The sequence below is a fragment of the Antechinus flavipes genome, chromosome 3, assembly GCF_016432865.1.
Source record: "Antechinus flavipes isolate AdamAnt ecotype Samford, QLD, Australia chromosome 3, AdamAnt_v2, whole genome shotgun sequence".
Taxonomy (NCBI): domain Eukaryota; kingdom Metazoa; phylum Chordata; class Mammalia; order Dasyuromorphia; family Dasyuridae; genus Antechinus; species Antechinus flavipes.
The window spans coordinates 309,104,254-309,130,916 of NC_067400.1; the positions used below are offsets into that span (position 1 = coordinate 309,104,254).

Genomic DNA, 26,663 nt, shown 5'->3' on the forward strand with positions numbered 1-26,663 from the left:
TTACATTTTTTATAGTATACCTATATATTAATTTTAAGTATTCAGAAGCTTAACAAAAACATAATTAATCTGAAGGATGTGACTCAGTTAATATATAGAGTGTGTAGATAGATAGATAGATATGTAACATATATGCACACATACATATTGCTTCTGTAGTCAGCATATGTAAACCTATGTATGTTTCTGAAAATTTATGTAACTTATAAACTGTATATGTATGTGGGGAAGGGAGGGGTAGATGATCTCCTACATATGTTGCAATTCTTGAGGGATCATAGCCTAGGTGGGGTTTACCTATGTATGAAGCTTAAATGGCAGAAATAACCTCATTCACTGCATTAGCATTGGGGGGGAAACCTATCTAAAGAGGGTGTTCCTTTCTTTTACTACTCTGACAGAAAAAGAGGAAGTCAAGAGTTAAAGAAAATATAAGGACCCCTTCAAACCCCCTGTAACCCAAATATACGTCACCCAGTGCCCTAAAAAAGCTGTAATATCTTTCTCCGCGCCCCCCCCCACCCCCTTCCTCTCAGTACAGTGGGAAAGTCAGTGGGTAATTGGGTCCAGATTGGAGATGTTTAAATATTCATGAGACTGGCAGGGGACTGGGAGGGGGTGGCTGTCTAGAATGGGGGTGGGGGCTGGGGGAGGTGACTAGTCATTGAGAGCTAGTGAACAATTCTGGGAAAGATACTGAGGGAGAGAGAGAAAGAAAGAAGCAAAGAGAGAAGGGAAGGAGAGAGTGAGGGAGGGGGTAAAAGAGGAAGGGGAGAGAGCGAGAGGGAGGAGGAGAGGGAGGGATAGATAGAGAGGGAGAAAGAAGGGAGGGAGAGAGAGAGAGAGAGAGAGAGAGAGAGAGAGAGAGAGAGAGAGCGAGAGCGAGCGCCTATGTGATGAGCAATAGCTGAGGACCTTACAGTTGCTGCTAACTGCCCTGGTGTGTGTGAGAGAGAGAGAGGGGAAGCAGAAAAGAGGTGGAGAGGGGGGAAAATAAGAAAGAGAGAGAGCAGGAAAGAAAGGAAGGAAGAAGAAGAGGGGAAGGGACAATACAATCATGCTGTGCTGTATGAGAAGAACAAAACAGGTAGAGCTAAAGATTTTTTTTTTCTACTTACTGGTAAGAAATTCCCAGACTATGGATGTGAGGGAAGAAAAATCTTTTAACTGCTTCTAGTCTGGACATGATGTTTTATATTTCCTTAACATCTGGTAACTGAATGCTACTTCCTTGTCTTTATTCACATTGTCTTTTTGGTTTGGGTTTAATGGTCTTTGATTGGGGTGAAAAAAAAATCTTGAAGATGTGCCTGACCGGCAAGAAATAAGGATTCTTTGGACTACTGTCAAATGCTCAGGGTTTTATGTCTCTGATTTTGAGGGTGTGCATGTAGAAAGGTATGATGTGGTAGTAATCGGGAAAGAGAAGAGATGGTCTGAGAAAAAGAGAGTTCTTTATATTCTATACAAAAAGGGTGTGTATATGTACGTGTGTGTGGGGGGGTGATTTTTAGTGCTAAATCTGCCTTTTCTGTCATGCAATTCTGATGTGCAGCCAGAGATGCTTTATTTTTTACATGCATGTGCCTTGGAATGGGAGCAGGTGTACTTTAAAAATCAAAAACGTGTGAAGGTTTTTTTTAAGGAAAAAAAATCAACTCTGAGCATGCAGATGACTAATTTTTTTTATTAGGCTAAAGGAAATAATTAATTTCCAGAAAAAAAGCAATTGGCCGTGAAGAAAGGGGGAAAAGCCCTCTTCATGATCCCCTTCATAGTAAGAGCAGTTAGACAACTGTGCACCAGCTGGTCTGAGAAGAGGGTGGACCACGCCCCTAGGAGCTTTGAGCTCCGATGGGATGGGAAAGACTAGCCGGGTGTTACCTGTTGGAAACCAGTTCCCCCCCACCCTTTTTTCTTTTTTTCTTTTTTTTTTTTCTGAAAACAAACAAACAAACTAGTTCCTTTTAAATCCCTCTGGGGTTACCAGTGGCCAGGGATATCCCAGATTGAAGATAATAAGCAGATGAGTCGTTTTCATCCGGAAGGACAAACACCAGCTTTCTAGCCCCCCGGCTCCTTCCCCCACTCCCACTTTTTTTCTCCATTTCATATTGCTCACTTATGTCTTGAAAAGCATTTTGTAAACTTGACAGAGGAAATAAAGAAAAGGGTGTTTTACAGTATTCCGCAGTTACTGGCTATCTCGAACTAAGATTGGAAAATCGTTGGGATATAGTGTAAATCTTTGAGGAGGATTAAGGAGAAAAAATGCATGCAGGGGTGTGATATTTGTGTGTGTGTGTGTGTGTGTGTGTGTGTGTGTGTGTGTGTGTGTGTGTAAGCACGCTCGTGCGCGCACGCATGAAGCCCTGGGCAAAGAAATCTATATAGAATCATGGCCATGGGGTGGGGGTTGGAGAGAGGATTTGGGCATTTTTCCCGTGCAGGTATTGGATACTTGGCAATTTGTAATCCACTCGGTAAAAATCTGAAAGGGGTGGGGTGGAAGGGAGTGGGCTTGGTGCAGACTGTTAGCTAAGAGCATGTTCAGTTAGCAATGTGGGATGAGGGGTGGAGGCAGAGGCTGATGAAGGCGGAAGAGGAAGAGGAAGGCAGACTGGCAGAATGACTGAGCAGTAGGAGGAGAGAGACAAGACAGATTTTTTTTTAAAGTAGCAGATTTTGGGGTTTTGTGGGTCCTGAGGTGTTCAGGAAAGAGTAGTGGGGGTGTGGTCCTTTCTGCAGCACTTCTATGGGGCTAGTCCGTGGTTCTGGCAATTTCTGCTTCAGATGTCCTTGCTTTAAGTGAGGATGCTCCTATGATATCTTCATTTTAGCAATCTGGAAGACACAGGTGTCGGGGTTATGCACGCTGATGTACTAAGGTGGCTTCACTAGAGAAATAATATTTGGGAAGGGGAGCCCCATTTGGGAAGCCGACACTTTTCCTTAGAGAAGCTTAATTTTTGGAAAGGAAGCAACGCCAGTTAAAGAGATTGGTTCCCACCCTATTTATACAGGGGCAGCACACACACTCATACATACACACTTTGACAAAGAAAACTAAGCATGATTTTTAAGGAGAATTAAAATTAAGGAATCCTCCTCCTAAAAAGAGGCCAGCAGCCATCATTTAAACCTTTCCTTAATGACAGCCTCTTATATCGTTTCTCTGATGTGCAAACTGCTGAAGTTACAATTTTTGACTTGGGAGAGTATATATGCACACACATACTTAAATTCCTGTATACCCAGCCATATGCAATCATGGTTTCTATATGGCTCCATATGTTTGATCACAAGCAGAAAGAGGAATGGGAGAAAAGTATACACACATGTATGAGATACGTGGTATCATGTATATAACTACATATAGGTACATGCTTTGCAGATATATGCAGTTGGAACTGAAAAATCTTTACATGGTGTGTGTACTAGTACTTGGAGAGCATACTGCATATGCAGATAGCTCTCCATAGATGAGATGGAAATTGTATTAAGGGTGTGGGTTCACTGGGACACTGAATGACATTTGTATTACATGAGTGATTCAAAAGTGGAAAACAGGCTTCCCACTTGTGGGTGATGTGATCATAGAATGTCAAAGGTAGAAACTGAAGGCTTCCATCCTTGCTCAGCCATCTATTCATCATCCCTGCCATTGATTGGGGTGGGGGTAAACAGCAAGATCCAGCTAAGGTCTCAACTCTGCCACACCCATGAAATCCAGCAGAGCAGAGTGGGAGGGGTGGAGGGCTTTGGGCTTCCTTCCTCTTCTGTAAGAGAAGCAGGAAAAAAAGCTACCATATATTTCCAAGTTGCAGTTTACTGCAAAAAGGTGGGAAGCGAGCATTAATGAAGTATTTCAACAAATAGCCTCTGCTAAGTCTTGCTGTGTCAGGAGCCTAGGAAGAGAAAAAAGGTGGAGAGGGATATAGAGAATGGAGAAGAGAGAGAGTAAAAGAGTAGGAGGAGGAAAAATTAATGACTAGCTGACATTTTATTGCTTTAGGATATTAAAATGTCTTGGGCCTCATTTGATATAGTTTAATTACAGTGCACATGAAAGACACTGAAGAACTTGCAAGGTGTGTTAGTATGTAGAGAAGCAGGCAAGGTACAAGAGAAGAGATGTGGGTGTTTCTTTTGTTTAAAAAAAAAAAAGCATTTAGCTTTAGCCAAAATGAAAAGAGCCATATTGTGTACTGGGACCTCCCTAAGCAGGGAATATAATGTGGTTTAGAGTCCTCATTTTATTGGTTTCTCTTTTGCAAGGTTTGAACAGATTAGAAATAATGTTCTTATCCCTTGGTTCCAAGAGATTCCTCCTAGTGGTGAATTGGATGCTTCCTAAATTTTATATCACTAAGCCACACCCAAAAACTTCCTGCAATAATTAAGTGTAGACTATTCTCAATGCAACAGAAGGTATATTTTAAAAGATGTTTCAGGCAATCTTTCAGCTATCCAAATTTAAACAGGAGAAGAAATAAGGAAGGAGTATTCTTCCAAATATCTTCACAACAAACCTCAGAAAATTGTAGTGAATTTAAGCATGTATTCATTTCTGGTGAAATTATTTTATAATCTAGCCCAAGGCTAGAAAGTGAGCATATAAAATGAGAATTTTTTTTAGCCTTTCAGGCTTATTTTCCTAACACACACACACACACACACACAGAGAGAGAGAGAGAAACACACACACACACACACACACACACACATAGATCTATATAGATAGCTATATATATATATACATATATATACATATATATATATATATATATATATATATATATATATATATATATATATATATATATATGCTTTCCAAGGTCTCTTTTCACTCTAATATTATATGAGACAATGTACTATAACTAGAGAGTTAATTCTTTTTTTTTGTTGTTGATTTGACACAATTACAGAGATCTTTTAATGTTTCATGTTAAAGAGTATCATTGAGAGGGAGATCTTTTACTACTCCCACAGTGAAATCAAGAGCATGCCTGTTTTTCACTGAATATAATTAGTAATTGTCCCAAGACAAGATTCTGTGTTTAATCATTCCCTCATTCTAATTGTGGCACCATAGATTTAGAGCTGAAAAGAACTTTAGAAATTATCTAAACCACTCATTTTGCAGATAAGGAAATTTTACAGATAAAGATATAGAGACTTGGGCCTTATAGACATGAACTCTGGTTCTTAAAAGACTTTGTTTTCTAAACACATTCTCTGGGAAGTTCTGTGCTGACAAACTTTCAGTGAATTACCTCACCATCATTGACAGATGATCTACCTTGTTAAATTCTGAGAGATTCATTACTGGGAAGTAAGTACTAGATGTTGAATTTTGTCCATAGTAATTCATGAAGACCATTTACTAAGGTACAAAGTGATGTGATTTACCATGAAATCAAGAATCATTAAAATATTGAATTAAAAGATGGTGGCAGTAAATGTCATCTCTATTCTTTGATAATTGTGTGTGTCTATTTGCCCTACTATTTTTATAATGGGTCCTTGACCTAGAGTTGCCATTTTTTCAATATGATCAAGTAGTTCATCTAAAAATTAATGACATCTGGTTCTTAAATTGATTTTTAACTAAGAGCAGTCTATTTTTCACACTGTCAACATTTCTAATTCCTCTCTAGGAGCTGAACTAGATCAACTGGTGGTAGTAGTTGAGGGAATTCCCATCTCACTTTCCTGGCAGAGAATCTAAAGTAGGAAGATGTCTAAGATCATAGGTAGATTTAGAGGTTAAAGAAACTTTGGAGAACGTTGAATCCAACTCTCTCTCTTTTTTTTTTTTTTTTTTTTTGCAAATAAGAGAACTGAAACTTAGAAAGGTTAAACAAATTGCTCAAGATCACATCACTAAATAGAGCCTGAGGCAGAATTCAAACTCAAGTCTCCTGATTACTGCTTCAACACACTGTCTATAACGCCACCTAGCTACCTAATCATTATCATTGCTATAAACACAGCGTGAAATTATGTTTCTGAAGCAATTAGGGATACTTTTTAGTATCTCTATTTGCATGTGATCTGTCAAGTTCAAATAAATATAGTACAATGGACATTGGCTATGAAGTTAGATACCATGTTTCCTGTATAACTTTGAGCAAGTACTTCTTCCTCTCTGCCTTCAATTTCTTAATCTGTAAAACGAAAAGATTATATAGATGATCTTTAGAGTTTTGTTGGGCTCTAAAGCTATCATCATTTATCCTTATTACCTAATTTGAAGATGGATTTAGAGAAGACCAAAATTTTATGGCTGAAAGATATGAATTCCACACTCTGGGATGTTTAACAATCCTGATTACAAAATGGCTTCCTGACTTTCATTGTACTTGTGGAATTTCTTTCTTTTAAAATTTTTGATGACACAGTGGCACTTGGTATCTTGTACCTTTTGTTCTTTCCTCCAAAATCTACCTTCCTTCTTTTGCTGCAATGTTTTCATTCCCTTACACTGACAATGTACAGAATGTTCAAGGATTTATTATGCATTTTGGATGGTTTATACTTAGGTGCATGAGTTTGCAAAGATATTTGAGCACAATTTAGAATTCTTTGCAAGTAACAACTAACCTGCCAACCATGTAACAATAATACACAAAAGAAAAGAATAGTAAAAAGAGATAAATGCATGGAAGACCTTTGTCATCCCATTTAAAGCTTGAATAGGCTAAAGAGTATGGAACATTCAAATAGTCAAATACTCTGAAATCCTGACTTTGATAAAGAATTTTTCTCATCTGGATACAATACAGAGGTGTGCTATAGTCAACTTTTATGTAAATCAGAGAGTTGATAGTTAAATTTTTGTTGTGATTATTTCTACCTCAGAAATCAGCAAACTCTACAAATTAGGGTTTGAGATTTATTGTTTATTAATTATCTAGATTTACAAAAATTATGGAGGAATGTGAATAATTTAGATTAAATTTATAACGTGCCATGGGAACATTCCCCTTCTCCTTCTTCTTTCTCCCAATCAGAAAGCTGGTTTTTAAACATTTATCAGTACACTTTTGTATGTATGGCATATACTTCTTCCCAGTCGAATGACATGTATTTAACAATGGAATTCCTCTGGTGCCATAAGAAAAGGTTAGGAAACTTAAAGCTTCCTTTCTACTACGTGTATATTTGATTGTGCACACCTTTTATTTAAAGGTATGGTCAGCCCTTCACATAGAAGTGAATCTCTGACCCAACTTCAGTTTTTCAAGATATCCTTCCTTACATGCTCATGTTAAATTTCCACTCTCCCTCAAGGTTCTTTACTGCCCACTTTTTTCTCTTTAAAATTTTCCTGTTCTCTTTTCTCTATATCCTCCTTCCACTCCTCTTTCTAAATTAAATTGGAAAAGAATACTTAGTCTTACTATATGTATGATCTTAGACATATCCTTAATCACTCTGGGTCTTGGTTTCTCCATATGCAAAACGAGAGGGCTGCATTAGATGATGTTTCTTTCAGTCCTAGAGTTCTGATTTCTGTGATCCCAGAATCCATAATTTCCCTAATCTGCAGACTCCCTTCACTGTTGCAGGTTTCAACTCCTTTTTTTTTTCTTTTTAGTGTATTATCTACTATCTTCTAGAATTTCTATAGGTGAAAAATTTATCACCTTGTGGCCAAAATTTGGTGATGATGACTAGAATTTGTATGGCATGTCAAGATTTGCAAAGCACTTTATAAACAACTCTAATATTATATCCTCACAATTTTGCTAGCATAATACTGGGATTCCAACTTGGTAGAATGTATCAGAATCACCAGCATAGTGTCTGATTTCTGATCCCTTTTTTTAAAGGCACTCCTTACATTGATGTAGATTGCAACCCTTCTATACTTTTGTGAATCAGAATTTACTGCAGCCTCCCAAAATCAGTACCTGGTACCCAAATTTCCAGTAAAAAAGTTTTTCAACATAGCTAGACTGGTCCTCTGACTATGGCTGACTCATATAAACTATCTTAAGTTGACCAAGTGTGAAATAATTCATTACTTAGTGGCCAAACTTCTGTTGATGAACCTATTCTAAATGTTTTAAGAATGGTCTTGGAATTTTATATCTAACTGAAGATTTTTCATAGTGATAGAATCTATGAAACTATTAACATAGTCTTGAGCATCCAGTGTTACTTCCACCCCAAGAAGACAAATTGAAATAGCAATCGGAGTATCTTAAAGAGGAATAGATTGTCTCAGGAGATAGCCATAGCTTTTCACAGGTAAGTTTCAATCAGAACTTGTATGAACATTTAACAGGTAGAATGCTGGAAGGATTCTTTTTCAAGTACAGATTGGACTTGGAGATAAATATAAAGACTTACAATTGGGCTTAAAAAATTAACTTCACAATTTGATGATGGAAAAGGCAGAAGTTGCACTTTGGAAAAAGTTCTCAGAGTTTTTGTAGACTTTATCTGAAAAAAAATCTCAAGAGTTTTTTGTGGACTTTAATAAATTGTGATATGATAATGAATAAAGCAATCATTATCTTGGATGGCATTTCAAGATGCATACTTTTGGGGATACAGGAATGTTGATCACATTATACTTTGCCCTATTCTCACTGTATTTAGTTCTGACCACCTCATTTTAGCATGCTGGTATTGTTATTGTTGTGTTCTTTCAGTTATTTTTGACTTAGGGTGACCTCATTTTGGGTTTTCTTGTTAAAGATACTAGAGTGGTTTGCCATTTCCTTCTCCAGCTCATTTTACAGATGAGGAAACTGAAGTAAACAGGGTTAAGTGACTTACCCAAAGTTATATATTTAACAGATGTTTGATTTGATCTCATGTCTTCCCAACTCCAGGCCTAATGCTCTATTCACTGCAACACCTAGCTACCTATTTTAGTATGGACTTTGATAAAATGAAAATGCTTGAAAAGTACTTTCATATTCATGTTATGTGCAAATATCCTTAAGTAAGTTTAGTTGTGTGAATTTCTATGAGGTCAAAAGGGAACATTCTCCATGGCATGGTAATAAGGAAGATATAGTGGGAAAAGAGAGGGTCTAGTATCATTCATCTGCCTTTTTAGAGCCTGTTGTATTTAAAGTCTTCTGTATTCAATAATATATTCTTTTTGGAAGTTAATCACAAATTATCCTCCATCCCATTAGAGTTTCTGTAGTTTGTATTTAGGCTAGGATAGAATGATAGCAAAAAATAAATTGAAAACAATAACTTGTGGTCACAGGACAATTTCACCCCGCCTTTTTTTAAAATCATGTTTACAGCTAATGATCAGAAAACAAAAATTAAGTATAACTTTAACCGTAGTTACACACACATATATGCACATATATTTGTACATTTGAATATATACTCACATATTTATATGTGCATATAAACATATATAAATATATTCCATAGAAATTATAAATAGAATTATATATGTCATTAGTATAAATATAAATTTTATACACACATATGTTCTATCCTATATCTGATCATGACATGGAGATGACCCTCTGGTAGATCCTGCCAACTAATAATGCTAGAGTTAAGAGTCTAGTGAAACAAAATCTTTTCCTTCTTTGGCATTCTCTGATTCTGTTGGTTTTTTTCTGAGATACTTATCAACTCTTAACTCCTGTAATTCTTTCTTAAGTACAACTATATGGAAGGATTTAATCAATTAATACCTCTTAATCATAGGTCTTACTAAGTTACACGCCTTCAAATAGGAATAAAATGAAAAAAATCATGTCTTTTGCTTGAACTAGCGAAGTTTATGGAGGTTCATGGTTACATAGTGACACACAAACTCTCAATGATTATCTAAAAAAAAACAGAGGAGTTAATACTTCCTTCTTAAATGCAGAGAAACAATTTAAAGTCCTAGAAAACTGTCTGTATCTCTGAGTGGTTTATAACTTGTTTATGATCTCACAGCTCACAAGTGTTACAGTAAAGACATAAATCCTGATCTTTGTAACTTCAAAAGAATTTTCAAAGAGAACTCCTTTTACTCTCCTTCCCACCCATCCTGACACACATAAATATGTACTTGTGTACATTCTATTCCTATTAAGTTCACTCAAGAGATTTGATGAACATATTTTTACCTTCAGTGAAATTATGTTTCATCTTTGTCCATTCCTATTAGTTACTAATTTGCACTCTCTTGCTAAGACAGTCTGCGTACTGTTATCCATACCATTCTCTGAGGGCAGAGTTTATCTTATTTTTGTCTCTGTCCTGCTGGAGTCTCGTTCAGTGTCTCCTTTCTTGTTCATGACTTCAGTTATGTCTGATTCTTGTGTCCCTATTTGGAGTTTGCTTAGCAAAGATGCTGGAGTGATTTGTCATTTCTTTCTCTAATTCCTTTTACAGATGAGGAAACTGAGGCAAGCAAGATCTGATACATAGTTATAATAATAGGTTAACGAATTCTTACTTCTTTTCTGTCCATTCTTAACTCCTCTTTTATGAATCTTGTGTATTGCTATTGAATGGAAATTTTTTTGAAGTCAGAGACTTTTTGTTTATATTTGCATTCCTATTGCTTTGCACAATGCCTAATATAATAGTGTTTCTACTGCTGCTGTTGTTGTTCAGTCATTTTCAGTTTCAGTCAATTTTGGGAAGAGGGACAAGGATAAAAATCTATGAGAAGCTTCACTGGCAATTAGTCTAACTAAAGAGATGATAATATGATGTGTTGTTGCTCAAGAGTGTCTTGTTTGTTCCTAACTTTTCTTTTTTCACTTAAAAGGCCTAGTAGGACCAGTTTCCTCAAAAGGATTACGGTACGTAGGGTATGAAATTTAGCTCCTTGTGAAATGGTATTCCTTAACATTAATCATTTCATTCTGGATATTCTTGAATTAATTCCTGTGATAATCACCACATTTCTCTATTTTTAGAAAGCTGGCGCATCCAAAAATATTGAGCTGTTATCTCCATATGTACCAGTTTTCTCTAAATGTAGGACTTTGGGTAATTATCCTTTCCAGCCACTATTTGTAATTCCAGTTCCAATAAATAATGACTCAGAAATGTCATCTTTCTGTGAAAATTTGACAGATCATAATATATATCTCATCATTAATAGTTCATATGACTGCTGCGGAGCATAGAGAAGGGAATGAAGACAAAAACGAAAGATCTTCAAAGGTTAAAGACTCATATGGAAAAATTAAAGGGATTTGCTGCTTTTTCACATGGCACATGTGAAATCATGAATCAGCAGAACAAGGGAGTGGGGGAAAGGTAAAAAAAAAAAAAGAGGGGAGAGAATCTGCAGTGGTAGAATGCTCATTTTCTTTTCAGTAGTTCTAGTTCCTATTTGTGATCATGAGAAACACTACACCCCCTTTTCAAAAAGAGAAAAGTACCAAGCACTGTGCTAAACTCTAGAGATAGAAAGACAAAAATGAAACAATTCTTGACCTCAAAGAGCTACAAAGGACAGATGATTTTTAGCAAGAGAGGGCATATTGAAAGCAACTAGGAGAAGAATCAAGATGAAATATGGTCTCATCAAAGGTAAAAATTTGCTGGTCAAATTTCATGAGTGCATATAAGTTGAATAGAATATGCATAAATAAGCCAGTCACATTGACTGAGATAGTTGTAGCCTATGAATAAACTTGTTCTATCTACCAATTTCCATTCTATATGGTAGAGGAATGACCCTAGTGACTTGAAATATAAAAATCCTCGTTTATATGACAGGTTTAGAAGATGATGATTATAAAATGATTCACTTATAAAAATTCACTGCAGGACTCCTTTAAATAGGAAGTTCTTTATTTACAAAAGAAAAATCAATTTACATATAGCTTTTTAGGAACTTATTGATTTTGTTAAGTGCATTACACCTATGTTATTTCTTTTTTTGCCACTCAGTCCTTATAGAGGGCCATTGGGATTATAAATACTTAGGAGAATATGCACTGAATCCTTTCCCTTTTCTTCAGCACATGATATATTCCCAAATTCTGTTTCTGGAATTTGGTAATTTTAAAGGGACAGAAGATAATAGCAATAGTTTAAAGTATTTTACACATATACATACACATATACACACATACATGTTATTTTCTGTAGTAAAATGTGAAGTTTCTTTTCTTTTGTAGGGTAGATGCTATTTTCACTTTTTTCCCCCTTTCCACAGCCATTAGCATAGTGACTAGTACATAGATAGTGCTCAATAAGTACTTATGGATTGAATTTATAGAAGTTTAGAATTATAAAGGACTTAACCAGCATGATCTCATTTTATGCTCAACTTTTGTAAGAAAAGCAGAACAGGATTATTCCTGATTTACAAATACAGAAATTGAGGCTCAGAGAAGTTGTTACTTGCTCTGGGTTATACATCCAATGGAAGGAGGAATGAGATTTGAATATTGGTCTTTTGATTCTTTCTAGAACTGGTCCATTTGTTGCTTTTTTTCACTAGATGACCCCCTGTAATGGGCTAAAACTCGAGTTGATGCACTGAGGTCCCAAACACATGAGGCTAAATAGTAATTGGACCATACTCTGTTAATATATATGCTTGGAGAAAGAATGGCTCCCACCCGCTCTTTGTGCAAGTCCTGATGTGTTGTATTGGAAAGGATAATTTTGGTGGGTGGAGGCAGGGGGGCAGAGAGGGAAGCGGAAAGAGAGACTGCTGGCTGGCTTCTTGTCACAGCTGCTCGCAATGCTATCATGACCCTCCTTCACCTCCAATCCCCTTTCACCTCTGATTCCCCTTCACCTTCGATCCTTCTTCACCTCTACTAAGAATAAAGATTGACGATTTTCCCCTAACCTGAATTCCTGACTCTGGCTGATTTTAAATATGGGGTCATCACAACACTCTCCCCACCCCCCCTCTCCGCCTTCCCAGGAAAAAGAATTCTGAGACTTTACATCTAAGTTATTGTAAGTCTCTAATTTCATTCACAGTTAGGAGCTTGATGACCTTTTTTCTAGTGCCTGTTGAGGCTTTATTGGATTACTATTTGTGGAATACAAGCATCTCAAAGCAACCAGCTATAGTGTTTTTGGAGATTAGTGATAGGAATCAAGGATTCAGATCTCTTAGTTATTTTACAGAATTTTGAACTTTATCTTTAACTCTTCCATGCCCCTTGGGGAAAGGAAGGTGTTTTCAGATTTTCAAGAGTCTTAGGAAGAAGTCATGACTTACAGTGTGGTATACTATACTGACATTGCAGATTGGTGTTTGGCAATTGCTTGGAATAAAATCTTGCATGTTAATCCCCTTAATCCATTGCTCCTTAGGGTTCTGGGAACCTTTGATTAAAAGACACAGGATGAGAGCATCAACTGAGCCAGATTCTGAATTCTGGCCACTATTAAACATTTTGCTTCAGAGCTATAAAGGAAGAAGTGAGCAAATGACTAAGAGCCCAACACTGCCCCTTTTATCCTGAGAAATCCAAATTATATGTGAACTTCATGTAATCTTTCACAGAGGAGGAACCTAACATGTTTAACAGACACTCAACCCACCATTTAAATGAAGAATGGAAACTGGAAATAAAACATTACCTTAAATTTTGTTGTTGTGGTTCAGTCATTTCTGACTCCTGATGACCCCATTTGGAGTCTTCTTGGTAGGGATCCTGGAGTTGTTTGCCATTTCCTTTTCCAGCTCATTTTATAGATGAAGAAAGTGAGGCAAACAGGATAAATGACTTGCTAATAAATGTCTGAAGTCAGATTTGAATTCATATTTAAACTTCCTGTCTCCAAACCCAGGACTTTGTCCTTTGTGCTACTTAACTGCCCTTTAAAAAAATTAGACCACAAAATTCCAGCAAAAACAAAACAAAACAGTCATAGGTACTTTAATGGCCCAAACCACACTTTCTAAGTATCATCTGGGTAATGGCATGTTCAAGAATATAGGACCAATCTTTATCAAAAAGCCTAAGAATTAAGTTCATAGCTTAAGTTACCTCCTTTGGCCTCTAATCCAAATTCCATCTCAATTTCAATTTGCTTTTTGATAAGAAATGGCTGCTACTTTTCTGTGAAGTGAAGATTGGGAGTTAGTGTCCTCAAATCTTTGCTCCCATTCACATATCCACTACATGGTTTAGCACAAATCATTGTTTCTTGACCAGGCTTTCACTTTTCTGCACAATTATAGAATCATAACATTTTGGATCTGGGCAGGACCTCAGAGATCATTTGGTCCAATGCCTTCATTTTACAGATGAAGAAACAGTCAGGCCCAGTGAGATGAAGTAGTCACACAGCTAGTTAGTAGCAGAACTGAGGTTAGAATCAAGTCTCCTGGTGGCTCTTAGTGTTTTGTTCTTTTTTTTTTCCTGTACTCCAGCGCTTTCTAGTGCTCTATGAAATCAATAACACACAGCCCAAAGTTGGATCTTCTTTATTAAATATATTTTATCAGTTCAATTCAATTAAATATTTCTTAAGCATCTTTGTGCTAGGCACTGTGCCAGGTAGCTTACAAAGACAAAAAATTCAAACAGGTATTTTTTAAAAAGGAATGTATTTTTATATCCATTAGTTCTAATCCTGATTTCAAGGACCAATTAGAACAAGGTTAATCCTTTTTCCATATGAAAAAAGCTATTAAAACTTAAAACTGCACTAAAGATTTTTGGGATAATATTGATATCCCACATGTATATAGTTGTTTAAACTAGAATGTGATCTTCTGGAAGGCAGTGACTCTGTTTTTGCCTTTATTTGTATTTGTATTTAGCTCATTGCCTATTACATATTGAGCAGCTCAGTGGTACAATAGATAAAGCACTGCATTTGAAGTCAGGAAGACTCTTCTTCTGAGTTAAAATTCAGCCTCAGACACTAACTGTGAATCTGGGTAAGTCACTTTGCCCTGTGTGTCTCAGGTTTTTCATCTATAAAACCTTAGATAATATTAATATATTAGTTTTTTTTAAATTCAATATGAGGCCTGTAGGGATCCTTATATATGATTAAATGTTCTCTGATAAAAGTGAACAAAAAGATGAGGAGATAATTCCTGATGACTGGTCTGCTACAGGAGTAAGGATGAACTTTCCCAGGAGGTGTGTATTGTGAAAAGTATGTTCCCAAGATCTTTCCTTCTTCTGTCCCCACTCTCTCCCATCCACCTACATGTCCTTTTCTTTTTTTTTTTCCTATTTGTGAGACTAGTGGCTGGTTGGTTTTCAAAAGTAGAAAAGCAAAGCTAATAAAGTGGTTGGCAGAATAAATAGTTAAAACATCTTGATAAGAGTAGAATAGTGGGATTGCAGCTAACATGAGGAAATGTAGTGATAAAAGTAAAGTTCTACTATTGCACTAAAAAACCAACAATAATGTATTAAAGCTAGAAAGTTCATGTGGAAATTATCTTGAGTTTTTACCAGATTTAAAGTCTGCAGAGTAATATGAAAACCCAAAGAATTAATATGAACTTCACCTATATGAATAGAACTATGGTTCCCAAAAGGAGGAAATGAAATTGCTATTTTTTGCACTGATCAGACCATTATATAGAATATTGTGTATAGTTCTAGGTGTTATCCATTTCTAGAGGTGCAATATTATAAGGAACAGAATAAATAGATCAATGAGGGGTCTTGAAATTATGAGATGCAATAATTTGTTAAAGGAAATGGAGATGCTTAACTTAGAAAGGAGAAAACTAGGTGATAATAGCAATTGTCTTTAAATATCTGAAGGTTTCTCAAATGAAAGAAAAATTAATTTTCTTTTGTTCCAGAGGGAAAGACAAAAGTCAATTGTTGAAAGTTGTAAGGAGATAAATCTAAGTCTAATAATTGAAGAAAAATAAATTTCTCATTCATTATAGTTATCTAACAATAAAATGGTCTACTTCAGTCCATATTGCACTGCCCACCAGCATATATCAGAGACTGCTTGACTTATATAGGGAGAGGGAAAAGGGGTTACAAATCCTCTAACTTAAATTTTGATTCTTTGACAGTGTAGGCTAGAAGAAAAGGGAAAGCAATATAGCTTCATCGTGGCATAAAGCTTTTGTTTCATCTCATAATGATGATCTAGATTTAAATAATGTTATAACTTGGTCAGATGAGGGGCTACAAATAGTTCAAAACAAAGGTACTTAATGAAACAATATAGTAAGAAAATATTAATAAAATAAACCTTGGGTCTGATTTCCCATAAATACATCATCATGGAAGAGAAGTGGATAAATCTAAGAAATATACTCAGAGACATACGTAGGAAATAATTGTCTAGAGAACATACTTAGAGGAGAAACTCATTGCAACATGACTTGTGTTTTCTGGTACTATCATTATAATACTTCCACTGGGCCTACTTCCAATTGGTGTCCTGTGGTCATGATTTCATTGGACAGGAGGTTGTACAATTTCCCAATTCTTCCAGCTTCTGGCTTCAAATGAGGTGTTAATTTCTCCATATGAGAAAAAGAGTAAATTATGCTCTCTCTCTTTTAGTTTAGAGCCCCAGAAGCTTTTCTTCTATATCTCTTGAAAAAAAAAAGATTTCACACATCTAGTCAATGGACTGGGGGTGGTGGGGATCTAAACTTTGGCAGATTTTCCCAATGTAAGGAGGGTTTTTCTATTCAAAGAAACTTGGCCATAATAAGAAGTTTTTCACCCAAAGGAAATTTATTGCCCAAGGAGTTAATAGCTTTAGAAAAATGCAGAACAATACCAGTTAATTAATGTCTGCAGGTTTGAATCAATTTTATAACTATTTTATAGACTTTCTGCTTACCAAGGAAAGAATTTCTATCTGAAAGCCTAATTTGACTTACAGTTGGAAATCCTTTGTGGATCTCTGTGCAATACCTGTTTGCTAAAGTTTACTCAGACAGCCAGTCAATACATTGACAAGGATACTCCCTACCTCTAATATTTACAACACCAATATTCTCTTATGCAAAAAGATGAGAGAAAGAAAACAGACAGGGACAAAACAATATCTAGAAGTAAATGTCCTGGTCTTCCTCTTGCCTGAATCATAAACATGTCATTATCTCCATCTATCTCTAACTCTGTCTATATACTTATTTCTGTATCCCTCCCACTCACTCTTTATCATCTCTATCTATATGAATATATAGGTTATCTATGTATATAGATAGATGCATATAGATATTAATATAGAGATGTAAATATCTCTTTAGAGAGATATCTAGATATTTATATGCAGGGAGATATAATTAACTGGACCTCTATGTATACACACACATATATATACACATACATATCTATGAAATATTAAAATGATACTAAGACCTTTGGAACACTCTGTATGTCTTATACCTATCCTTTATTTCATGAAGGAAAAATATTCCTAAAGATATCAGTATATCTTATTTCACATGTTTGTCTCTAATGCCCAAAACAGTATTCTTAACAATAGCTGTTGAATGTTGTTGAATTGGATTGGGCTATTTCTAGAGGGAAATGTCTTCTGACTTCCCAATAACAAACTTACACATGTGCTTGGAACATGTTACATTTGTAAGGTAGAGACTACTTGTCTTTTCAAATCATTGATTAATCTGAAATTCTCAATACTTGATTATGAACATGGTTGAACTCCAAGAAGACCTATTTTCTCCTTAGTGATTTCAAGTAGATGAGCATAAGGAAGAAGAAATGCAAGTGATTTCAACTGAAAAAAAAATGAGTCACTTTTTTCGGTTGTGCATTTATTTCAGTGATTATGTGGGAGGCAGAGAAAGCACAGAAGTGATTCTGCATAGTTGAGTAAGTAGAGAAGCAAAAGTCTTCAATGCACAAAGGACTAGATTTGAGGCATGAAAATTTGAAAAGAGAATAATATTACAAGTGAAGCCACCTGGTTTCTCAAAATTTGAAGGAATATTACTTTTATTCCACTCATCTACCTTTCTAATTTTCATCTCCTACTTTCCTTAAGTCTTCATCTAATTCTATAGAGAAGTTCTGTAAAAAAAAAAAAAAAAAAAAAAAAAAGATTCCAGTAATTCCAAAGAGATTGTGATAGTAACTGTTTTAACATTTGCAAAAAAATTCACTTATATTTTCTTACTTGAACTTCATAAGGAATCTGTGGAATATTCCACAGATATTATTATCTGTTTTATAGATGAGAACAGTGATGGTCCAAAATGTTATATACTTCTTTCTAATCATAGAGTTTGTGAATGGCAGGCAAATTTTATCCCAGACCTTCCTTAATGCAAATTCAGCACTTTGTCCAGCCATACTATTTCTGCTTACAACTCTTAACCAAGACCTAGGATACCTCTGCTGATTTAGCACAATTAAAAGAGTCTGGACCATACCAAAATGTCAGTCTCAGTAATCATTAGATTCTTGAATCAATCCTCAAATCTAAGTGAGTCTTCTTATATTCGGGCATTTGTTTAAACAATAGCTTACCATTCTTTCTGTAATAACAGGTCCCCTTTTGGCATAAAGATTTCTAGAGGGGAAGTATTAAAAGAATGTCAAACCTACTTGCCATTCCAAGTAAATACTTCATCTCTTTCTCCATTCTATCAAAGCATGTTCTGCTTTCCCAATTCTATTTGAGATTCCTCCATGAAGATTTAGTAGACTGATCTCAATTTGCTCCAGTTATTGAAATCACAACTGGAACCTATTCCCCGTTCTACCTTTTCAACTCCTTAATTTACTCCGTTCCTTCCTTCCTTTCTTTCCTTCCTTTTTTCCTTCCTTCCTTCCTTCCTTCCTTCCTTCCTTCCTTCCTTCTTTCCTTCCTTCCTTCCTTTCTTCCTTTTTCCCTTCCTCCCTTCCTTCCTTCCTTCCTTTCTCCCTTCCTCCCTTTCCTTCCTTCATTCCTCCCTTCATTCCTTTCCTTCCTTCCTCCCTTCCTTCCTTCTTTCCTTTCTTCCTTCCTTCTTTTCCTTCCTTCCTTCTTTTCCTTCCTTCCTTCCTTTCTCTTCCTTTCTTCCTTCCTTCCTTCCTTCCTTCTTTCCTTTCTTCCTTCCTCTTCCTCCCTCCCTTCTTCCCTCCTTCCTTCTTTTCTCCCTCCCTCTCGCCTTCCCTCCCTCCTTTCCTTCTCTTCTTTCTTCATAGAGATTCTAAGTAAAGTCATAGAGAAAAGCCTTATCAGAAATCATGGTGGTAGAGGCTATCTCCCAGGGTAACCTATCTAATATTTAGAATGATTATTATATACAGGAAACTCAGCTCTGTCCCAAGGTTCACTTGAAATGTTGCACAATTTTCCCAAGATAGAGAGGTTCCAGAGGCACATTGTTACTGCATATATGGCTATTGTCATAGGGGAGTAGGTTTACTCTAGGAATTCTTGATATGAAAATAAGCTAATCATATCTCCTAATATCTTGATATCCTTGATATTCCATAAGCAGATGTTTGGTTTTAAGGATGTCATGTGGGTTTCAGTACAGGTAAGACTGGTTGGCCAGAAAGGGAAGAAATAAAAGCACTTTCTTAAGATTTCTTCATATTATCTCTCCTTTAGGTTTAACTTGCAGCATCTATTCTTTCAGTCTCGCTCCCAGTGTATTTATCTCCATACCTCATAGTTAGGACATAGGTACCAGAACCTCCATGTATGGAATTCAAACTTGAGTCTGTCTCTGCAGTGCATTCCTAGACTATTGATATCTTTTTCTTCTCTCATCTCTCAATATCCAATTCTTCCCTCATGACTCAGCTACCTGCTAGGACCTACTCCCTTAATCTGAACTTCAGGACCCCTTGTGTTTTATATCTGGAAGTCATGGGAGATGTAGTGAATTAGAAAGTGGAAGAGAAGGAGGAGTTTGTTTGCCTGACACAACAAAAGCCCTATTTATTTATCTTTGTGAGTTTTAATTGTTTAAATATTTGGGGAAGATTCTCTTGCTGTAGTAAATTTATACTCATTAAATTGTCAAATGTGACTTTATTATTTATTTATTGCTAGAGCTCTAACAAAGAAATGCTAGTTTGTTTCCCCACCCCCACTCCTCACTGGCACAATTTGGCTTTGAATGATTATTGTATTTTACCTTGAAGTCTCTAGATAGGACAATCACTATGATGAATGTATGACAGTGGGAGGTGTCAGGATGTTGACTGAAAAGCGATAACAAACATACATAAGACCAAGCCTGGGAGACAATCTAGAACATACTGAGAGAGAGAATCCATGGTGTTATTACATTTATATTCCATGTTGATTTTCTCAGAACTGTCAACCCTGAAGTATCTTAAGAAGTCATTTAAATTCCCCCATGACCTTTGGGCAAAAATGCAGCTAAACTAAATCCAGTATAATTTTACCTACACAGAAGTCCTCAAATTCTCCATGTTGCAAAAACATTCAAAGATAAAGACAGTAAAACCATAGACTTAAAACTGAGAGGGACCTTTGAGGCCATTCAGTCCAATCCCTCATTTGAGAGATATGGAAACTGAGTCACAGTAAGTGACTTGCCCAATTTCATATAGGTTCAAAATTGATAAAGTTAGGATTACAACAAAGGTCTTCTGACTTTAAATCTAACATTATTTATACTGTACTAAATGATGAACCTTGAAATCCCAAGGAGAAAAGAAATTAAATTTACAGCTTCTGTATTTCCTATGATTCTTCATAGTTGTAGTTACACATGGGATTCTGTGGTTTTATTTCCAAGCACCATTGCTTTAAAATAGAATTATTTTTCAAAAGAAAATATTTTCTAGATATATTCTCAGCCCAATATACTAAGTAATTTGATTTGTGGGAATGTTTTTCACAAGCAAATTATTAGAATGGCTAATGTCATAGTGCCAGACTTTGGTCTCAATGAACTTGGTGGCTAAAATCTGAGTGCAGATTGGAACCAAATACTACTGGGATTCTCTCAGCCAGGTTTTATTAGAAGATTTATTCCAGATAAAAACCCAGGCACTATTACTGCTGACCCTGCAAACCTTCAGAATTTCAAACTCATTCTAAAGGTAGAACATTGGTATATCAGATTAATTTGGGGGAGATTGGAGCAGTTTGAATTTATTTATTGTTTCAACATTTTCCCTGATAAATCTCCAAGGTCAAGGGAATACTGTGGGGTCCCTTCCTATCTTTCATTGTCTTAGAGTTTATATGTCAATGATCTATCTTGAGCATCATTGCTATACTCATTCTTATTTCCCCAAAGAATCCCTGTGAGAAAAAGCAAGTTTATCTTATCAAGAATGGTCATGAGACCAAGCAAGAAGGACTGAAATATCTCAGAAAAAAATCTACTGCTTAGGGATCTGAACTGTCAATTAAGTGAATCCCCTCTCACACTTTTAATTCCATATTTGCAAGAAATTGAAGAGATGCATACATAATTTTAATAACAAATGTTAATCATGGTATGGTATGAAAAAATATTGAAATCTTTTTAATAGTGTTTCAGAGTACTTCTTCCCCACCCCCACTCAGGAGTAGCTGAACCTAAATTGGCTCAGAAATTAATTTCTGTTTTCATAGAAACACTATGCTTTGGAAATGAGTCCAATATGTTAATACAGAATTCTTGTGTTTGTAAAAATGCTTAGAAATATTTCATGAACAACATTTTGTGCCCTTCCTAGGGATTAGAAAATGAAGCAATCCTGAAAAAGAGAAAATTAGTTGGAGGAAAAAAGATGCATCTCAGAGACACCAAGGAATACCAGGAATGCTCTCTTTACTGCCAACTATTCCAGGCTTCCCTAGCATCCTTTGAAACTCATCTCAAATCCCATCTAATGCAAACAACAACAACAACAACAACAACAACTACTACTACTACTACTACTACTACTACTACTACTTTTAGCTTCTTTTGTCTTCCTTAAAATTGTTTTCCATCTACTTTGTATATATCTTGAATGTACAAAGTTATTTGCCTATAGGCTTCCTGCTGAGAATGTGAGATTCCTTGAATTAACAGACCATATTTTTACCTTTCTTTGTGTTCCCATTGCTTAGAACAGGGTCCAGCACATGCTGAGCATATAATAAATATCTCTTGATTGTGTAACTTAACATTTCCACTTTTAGATCAAGATGCAGGCCAGAACTCATTATCAGACTCCTTTGTTTTTAAAGTTAAACACCATTGCATTTAATAACATGACAAAAAAAGTGTCATCAACCAAAATATGTCAAATCATGTCTCTTAGCCATGATTATTCCTAAGCTTTGACTTAATATTACCTCTCTGCCAGGATCCAGAAACTCAGGACTTAGGGTAAATTAAGCTTTGGTAAACAGCTTGTCTGGCCTGATCTAGCAATCTGTCCAATATTTGTGACCTATAAAGATTTTTCTTGCTCATTCTATTAGTGCCTACTGCTTGCATGCTCAGTGGAAACTCCCAGTGCTCTCATTCCATATTTAAGTTTATTTTTAGTTGCATTGCTAATCACTATAATAGTAAATATAATGCAGTATGTTTTACTATTCACTGGAGATAAGCAAGACTCAGCAACACAAGGTCTTTACTTTAGTCTGGAGATGGGGGTGAAGGTATTACCTCTTGGTTGCAGCCATCCCAACTCCCTTCCTTGAAACAGATGAGTGAATAAATCAGGCAGCAGAGACCTCCTAGGGTTGATGCAAGAGTGAAATTACATAATGACTACAACATTTAAGGTGAAAACATATGGAATCAGTCTGAGATAAAGATGAGTTCATCTCTGTAGAGATTAGGGATCCTGAATAAAATCTGGGCTCTAAGAATTAAGGGGGGGGGAACAAGCTTATAGTGCCTTTGGTCACAACTACTTTTTTTTTTTTAAATTTGAAGATTCCAATGATGCTAATATCTAGCATTAATAATCTGTTTTAAGGTTTGAAAAGTGTTTTTTTTTTTTTTGTTTGTTTGTTAGTTTTGTTTTTTGAGATAGGTTTTATCATTGTCCCTGTTTTATGGAGGAATAAACTCAGGCTGAAAAAGTTTAAGTGACTTGTGTGCATTGTAAGCATATGAGGCAGGATTCAAACATATCTTCCTGACCTTGTTCTCTCTCTCTCTTTGAGACAATTAGGGTTAATTGACTTGCTAAGAAGTGTTAAATGTCTCAGATGGGATTTGAACTCCAGGGCTTTTGACTACAGGACCAGTGCTCCATCCACTGAGCCATCTAGCTGCCCCAAGGTTACTCTCTCTTAACTACAGCACTTTATGAAAATGTCTTCTGTGGAAAGTGGGGGTTTTCTATAGGAAAATGATACCAAAAGACTCCTTCTGTAATGCTTATTTGTTCCCTGATATTTTGGTTTGTGTGGATAAAGTGCTGAGTCTGGATCAGGAAGACTCAATTTCTTGAGTTCAAACCTGACCTCATATACTTACTAGCTGTGTGACCCTGGGCCAGTCACTTATTCCTGTGTGCCTCAGTTTCCCCACTATAACATGAGCTAGAGGAGGAAATGGCAGTGTCTTTGGCAAGAAAACCCCCAAAATTGAGTCACAAAGAATCAGACATGACTGAAAAAAACAATTGAACAATTAATCATGGTTTATGGAAAACTTTTAATCATCTTATTATTATACTAGGTTTCAGTCAGCAAGAAATAAATATTTGTAGGCATACTACCTTAGATTTAGGGAGAGTAAGAGGAGATATAGAAGCTATATAAAGAAGAGGTCCTGACATCAAGGAGCCTCCAGAGTCATTAAACAGGTAAGATATGTTGTGATACAATGGCAAACAAGGAAGGAAGGAATGAGCATTTTTACATCTACTATGTGCCAACCATTGTGCTAAGCACTTTACAAATATGGTCTCATTTGATCCTCACAATGACTCTGTGAGGAGGGTGCTATTATTCTTTATTTTACATATTAGGAAACTGAGGGAAACAGAATTAAGTGATTTGCCCAAGATTACACATCTACTGAGTGTTTGAGGTCAAATTTGAATTCAAGTCTTCCTGATTCTAGACCTGGGGCTCTATTCACTACATAATTAATTCCTAAGAATAGAATTTATGTGGTATAATACTCCAAAGACAGCAGATTATAAGAACCAGAGTAGTCAAGCCTGCTTATATGGGATTTGAGTTGGATCTTGCAGGTTGGGTAGATATTTTGGATAAGGAAAGTAACATAAATACAAAGTTGGAATAGAAAAGTGAGTGAACATAGATAGACCAATTACTCAATACATTTTGCAATAAATGAAATGAATAATTCAAAATTAATAGTTCATTCAATGGAAAGGCAGTGTGTCAAAATGGACAGAGAACTGGCCTCAGAGTCAGGAAGACCTGCCCTTATCATAAATTGGTTGTGTCTCTAAGCATTAAACTCTCAGTATCCCCATTCCCCCAGCAACTTTGAAAGGTTATATATTTCAAGGCAGTTGCTAATTTGAATTTGAGATGGAGTTTCTTCCATCTCAAGAGTTCTCATACCAATGAAATCATGGGTCTGTGTAAAAAAAAATCAATTAATTTTGCAAGACTTTTAATGAGAAGGGTCAGTGATTGAAGTTTCTTTCAAGATAAAGACGTCTTCACACAGATAAAGGCAGAGAGTATCATGCCAGTAGAGATGGAGAGATTTAAGATGCTGAAGAGGAGTGTGAAATAAAGGTGGGATAATTTTAAAGGCACAGGTCCAAATATAAGAATTGGAAAGGCAGGAGAATAGCTATTCTTAAAATAAAGCAGGGAAGGATGAGAGTTCAGATGTTGAGGTGAAAAAAAGGATCAAGTTCAAGAGATCCTCGGATGGTCTCCTTTTTTCTTTTTGAAGTTGGCTTCAGTTCAGACCATCTCTTGAGAGAGATAAAAGTATTTGGATGATTTTATAAATCATGAGAAGTATATAATTAAGACTTAAAATTATGCCATAAATCATTAACAACTTGGAAATGAAATGAGAAACAATAGCCTCCTTTATGACATGTCAGGTCCTGTCCTCATATTCTTAGTTAATCTTTCAATCCAGTCTCTGTTAGGTTACATAAAAAAAGAAGAAAATAACATAATATATCATAGTAGTGGACAGAGAAATGGCTGTATGATTTGCAATTCCTTATTAAGGTTCTCCAGGCAGGAGACAATAAACAGTCCCAGTAGTTCTATTAATTCTTTGGTACTCTAGTAAGTGATCTTTTCTTGATTTAATTTAACTTACTTATTTTGAGGAATATTTGGGGAGGTGAAAGAGAAGGGGAATTTTATTCAAAAGACTTAAAAATCTCTATGTGTTCATCTCTATTTCTCATCCCCACACACACACTGCTGCTTTGTCTTGTATGATGTTTAAATAGGGTTTCTTTTAAAAAGTTTATGTGACCCTTTCATGATGGTTGAATTTAATGTATGAAAATGGGCATCATGTTGGTCTTTGAAGGTAATTATTGTCCTTTCCTGTATTATGTATGAGACATATTTTGTTTCAAGAGTAGCTGCTAAAAAGCAGCAGTGGATGCTGCTATGGAAGGTAAGTGGATCCTGAAACTAAATAAGGAGTACCTATATGGCTTAGCAGCTAGATGTTGCAGTGGCTAGAGTGACAAACTTGGAATCAAAAAGTCTTGACAATCTAAGACTTAATAGCTATGTAACCTTTTTTGCCTCAGTTTTCTCTTCTGTAAAAATGAGCTGGAGAAGGACATGAGAAACCACTCCATTGTCTTTGCCAAGAAAACCCCAAAGGAATACAAAGAAATAAAGGTGGAATAAGTTTAAAGGCACAGTTCCAAATGTTAGACTTGGAAAGGCAGGAGAATGCTGTTCTTATAATAAAGGAGGGAAGGATTAGGGGTACAAAAAGAACCAAGTTCAAGAGGTCCTAGGATGGTCTTAATCTCCTTTTTTTCTTCTTGACATTAAATTCAGTTCAGATCAACTCTTGAGAGAGATAAAAGTATTTGGATGAACAACAACAAACTATATGACTCTCAGTAGCCCTAGGGCAGGCTTTAGAGAGAGGAAAACCTAGTTCAGTGCAATCTCTGCCACATATCATCTGTAAGATTCTAGGCAACTTCTTTGTGCCTCCAGGTAACTCTCTAAGACTTTGAATTATAGATGGATTTCTGATTGAATTGATGGAAAGCTTCCACACTGGGGAACTTTTTTATACCAATGAAAGCACAAGTCTAGACCAAATGGGAAAGTAAAAAGGTCTAGTTTTTCCTTCTTTCCCATCCATTTAGCCTGAACAAAGTGCCGTGTGTAGTTCTCTCCTTGCTGTTACTGTTAAATTTCTTTAAAAAGGATTTTTTATATTGACTGCTTCCTATTTCTTCACTGTCCATACATTTCCTAACTGCTAATAATCTAGTTTCCCCTCATCATTCTACCAACACTGATTTCTTCCAGACCACCAGTAAACAACCAATTTCTATAGCCAGTGGACTCTCCTTAGTACTTATTGTTGTACTGACTCTTTTTTAAGTCAACAGTTTTAACAATTTCTTGTTTCTCAGCACTTGCTTTCCCACTGGCATCTAGATTGTTCTGGTTCAGTAACTATCATTATCTGGTTATTCTGTACTTGGATATAGTTTCTCCATGTTCTGAGACTGTCATAAGATCCATCTTCTGTATGTACTTTTTTTCTTTGGAGCTCTTATTCATAGCCAAGATTTTGATCACTGTTTATTTCTACAGAGGTGACTCTGTAGACAGCTTGCAGTCTTAACTTTTATAATAATCTCTAACTTCAC

At 35.9% G+C, this 26,663-nt stretch overlaps 1 protein-coding gene across 1 annotated transcript in view; it reads left to right on the top strand.

The window, feature by feature from the left end:
- The first annotated feature begins 867 nt into the window (after positions 1-867).
- The window catches only part of GAP43 (growth associated protein 43), a 129,141-nt gene continuing 103,345 nt past the window's right edge, over positions 868-26,663 (top strand). The window contains exon 1 of the mRNA XM_051985323.1: positions 868-1,087. Within this exon, the coding sequence (XP_051841283.1) occupies positions 1,058-1,087 (30 nt within the window). The 5' untranslated portion in view covers positions 868-1,057. The remainder of the gene's footprint in view (positions 1,088-26,663) is intronic.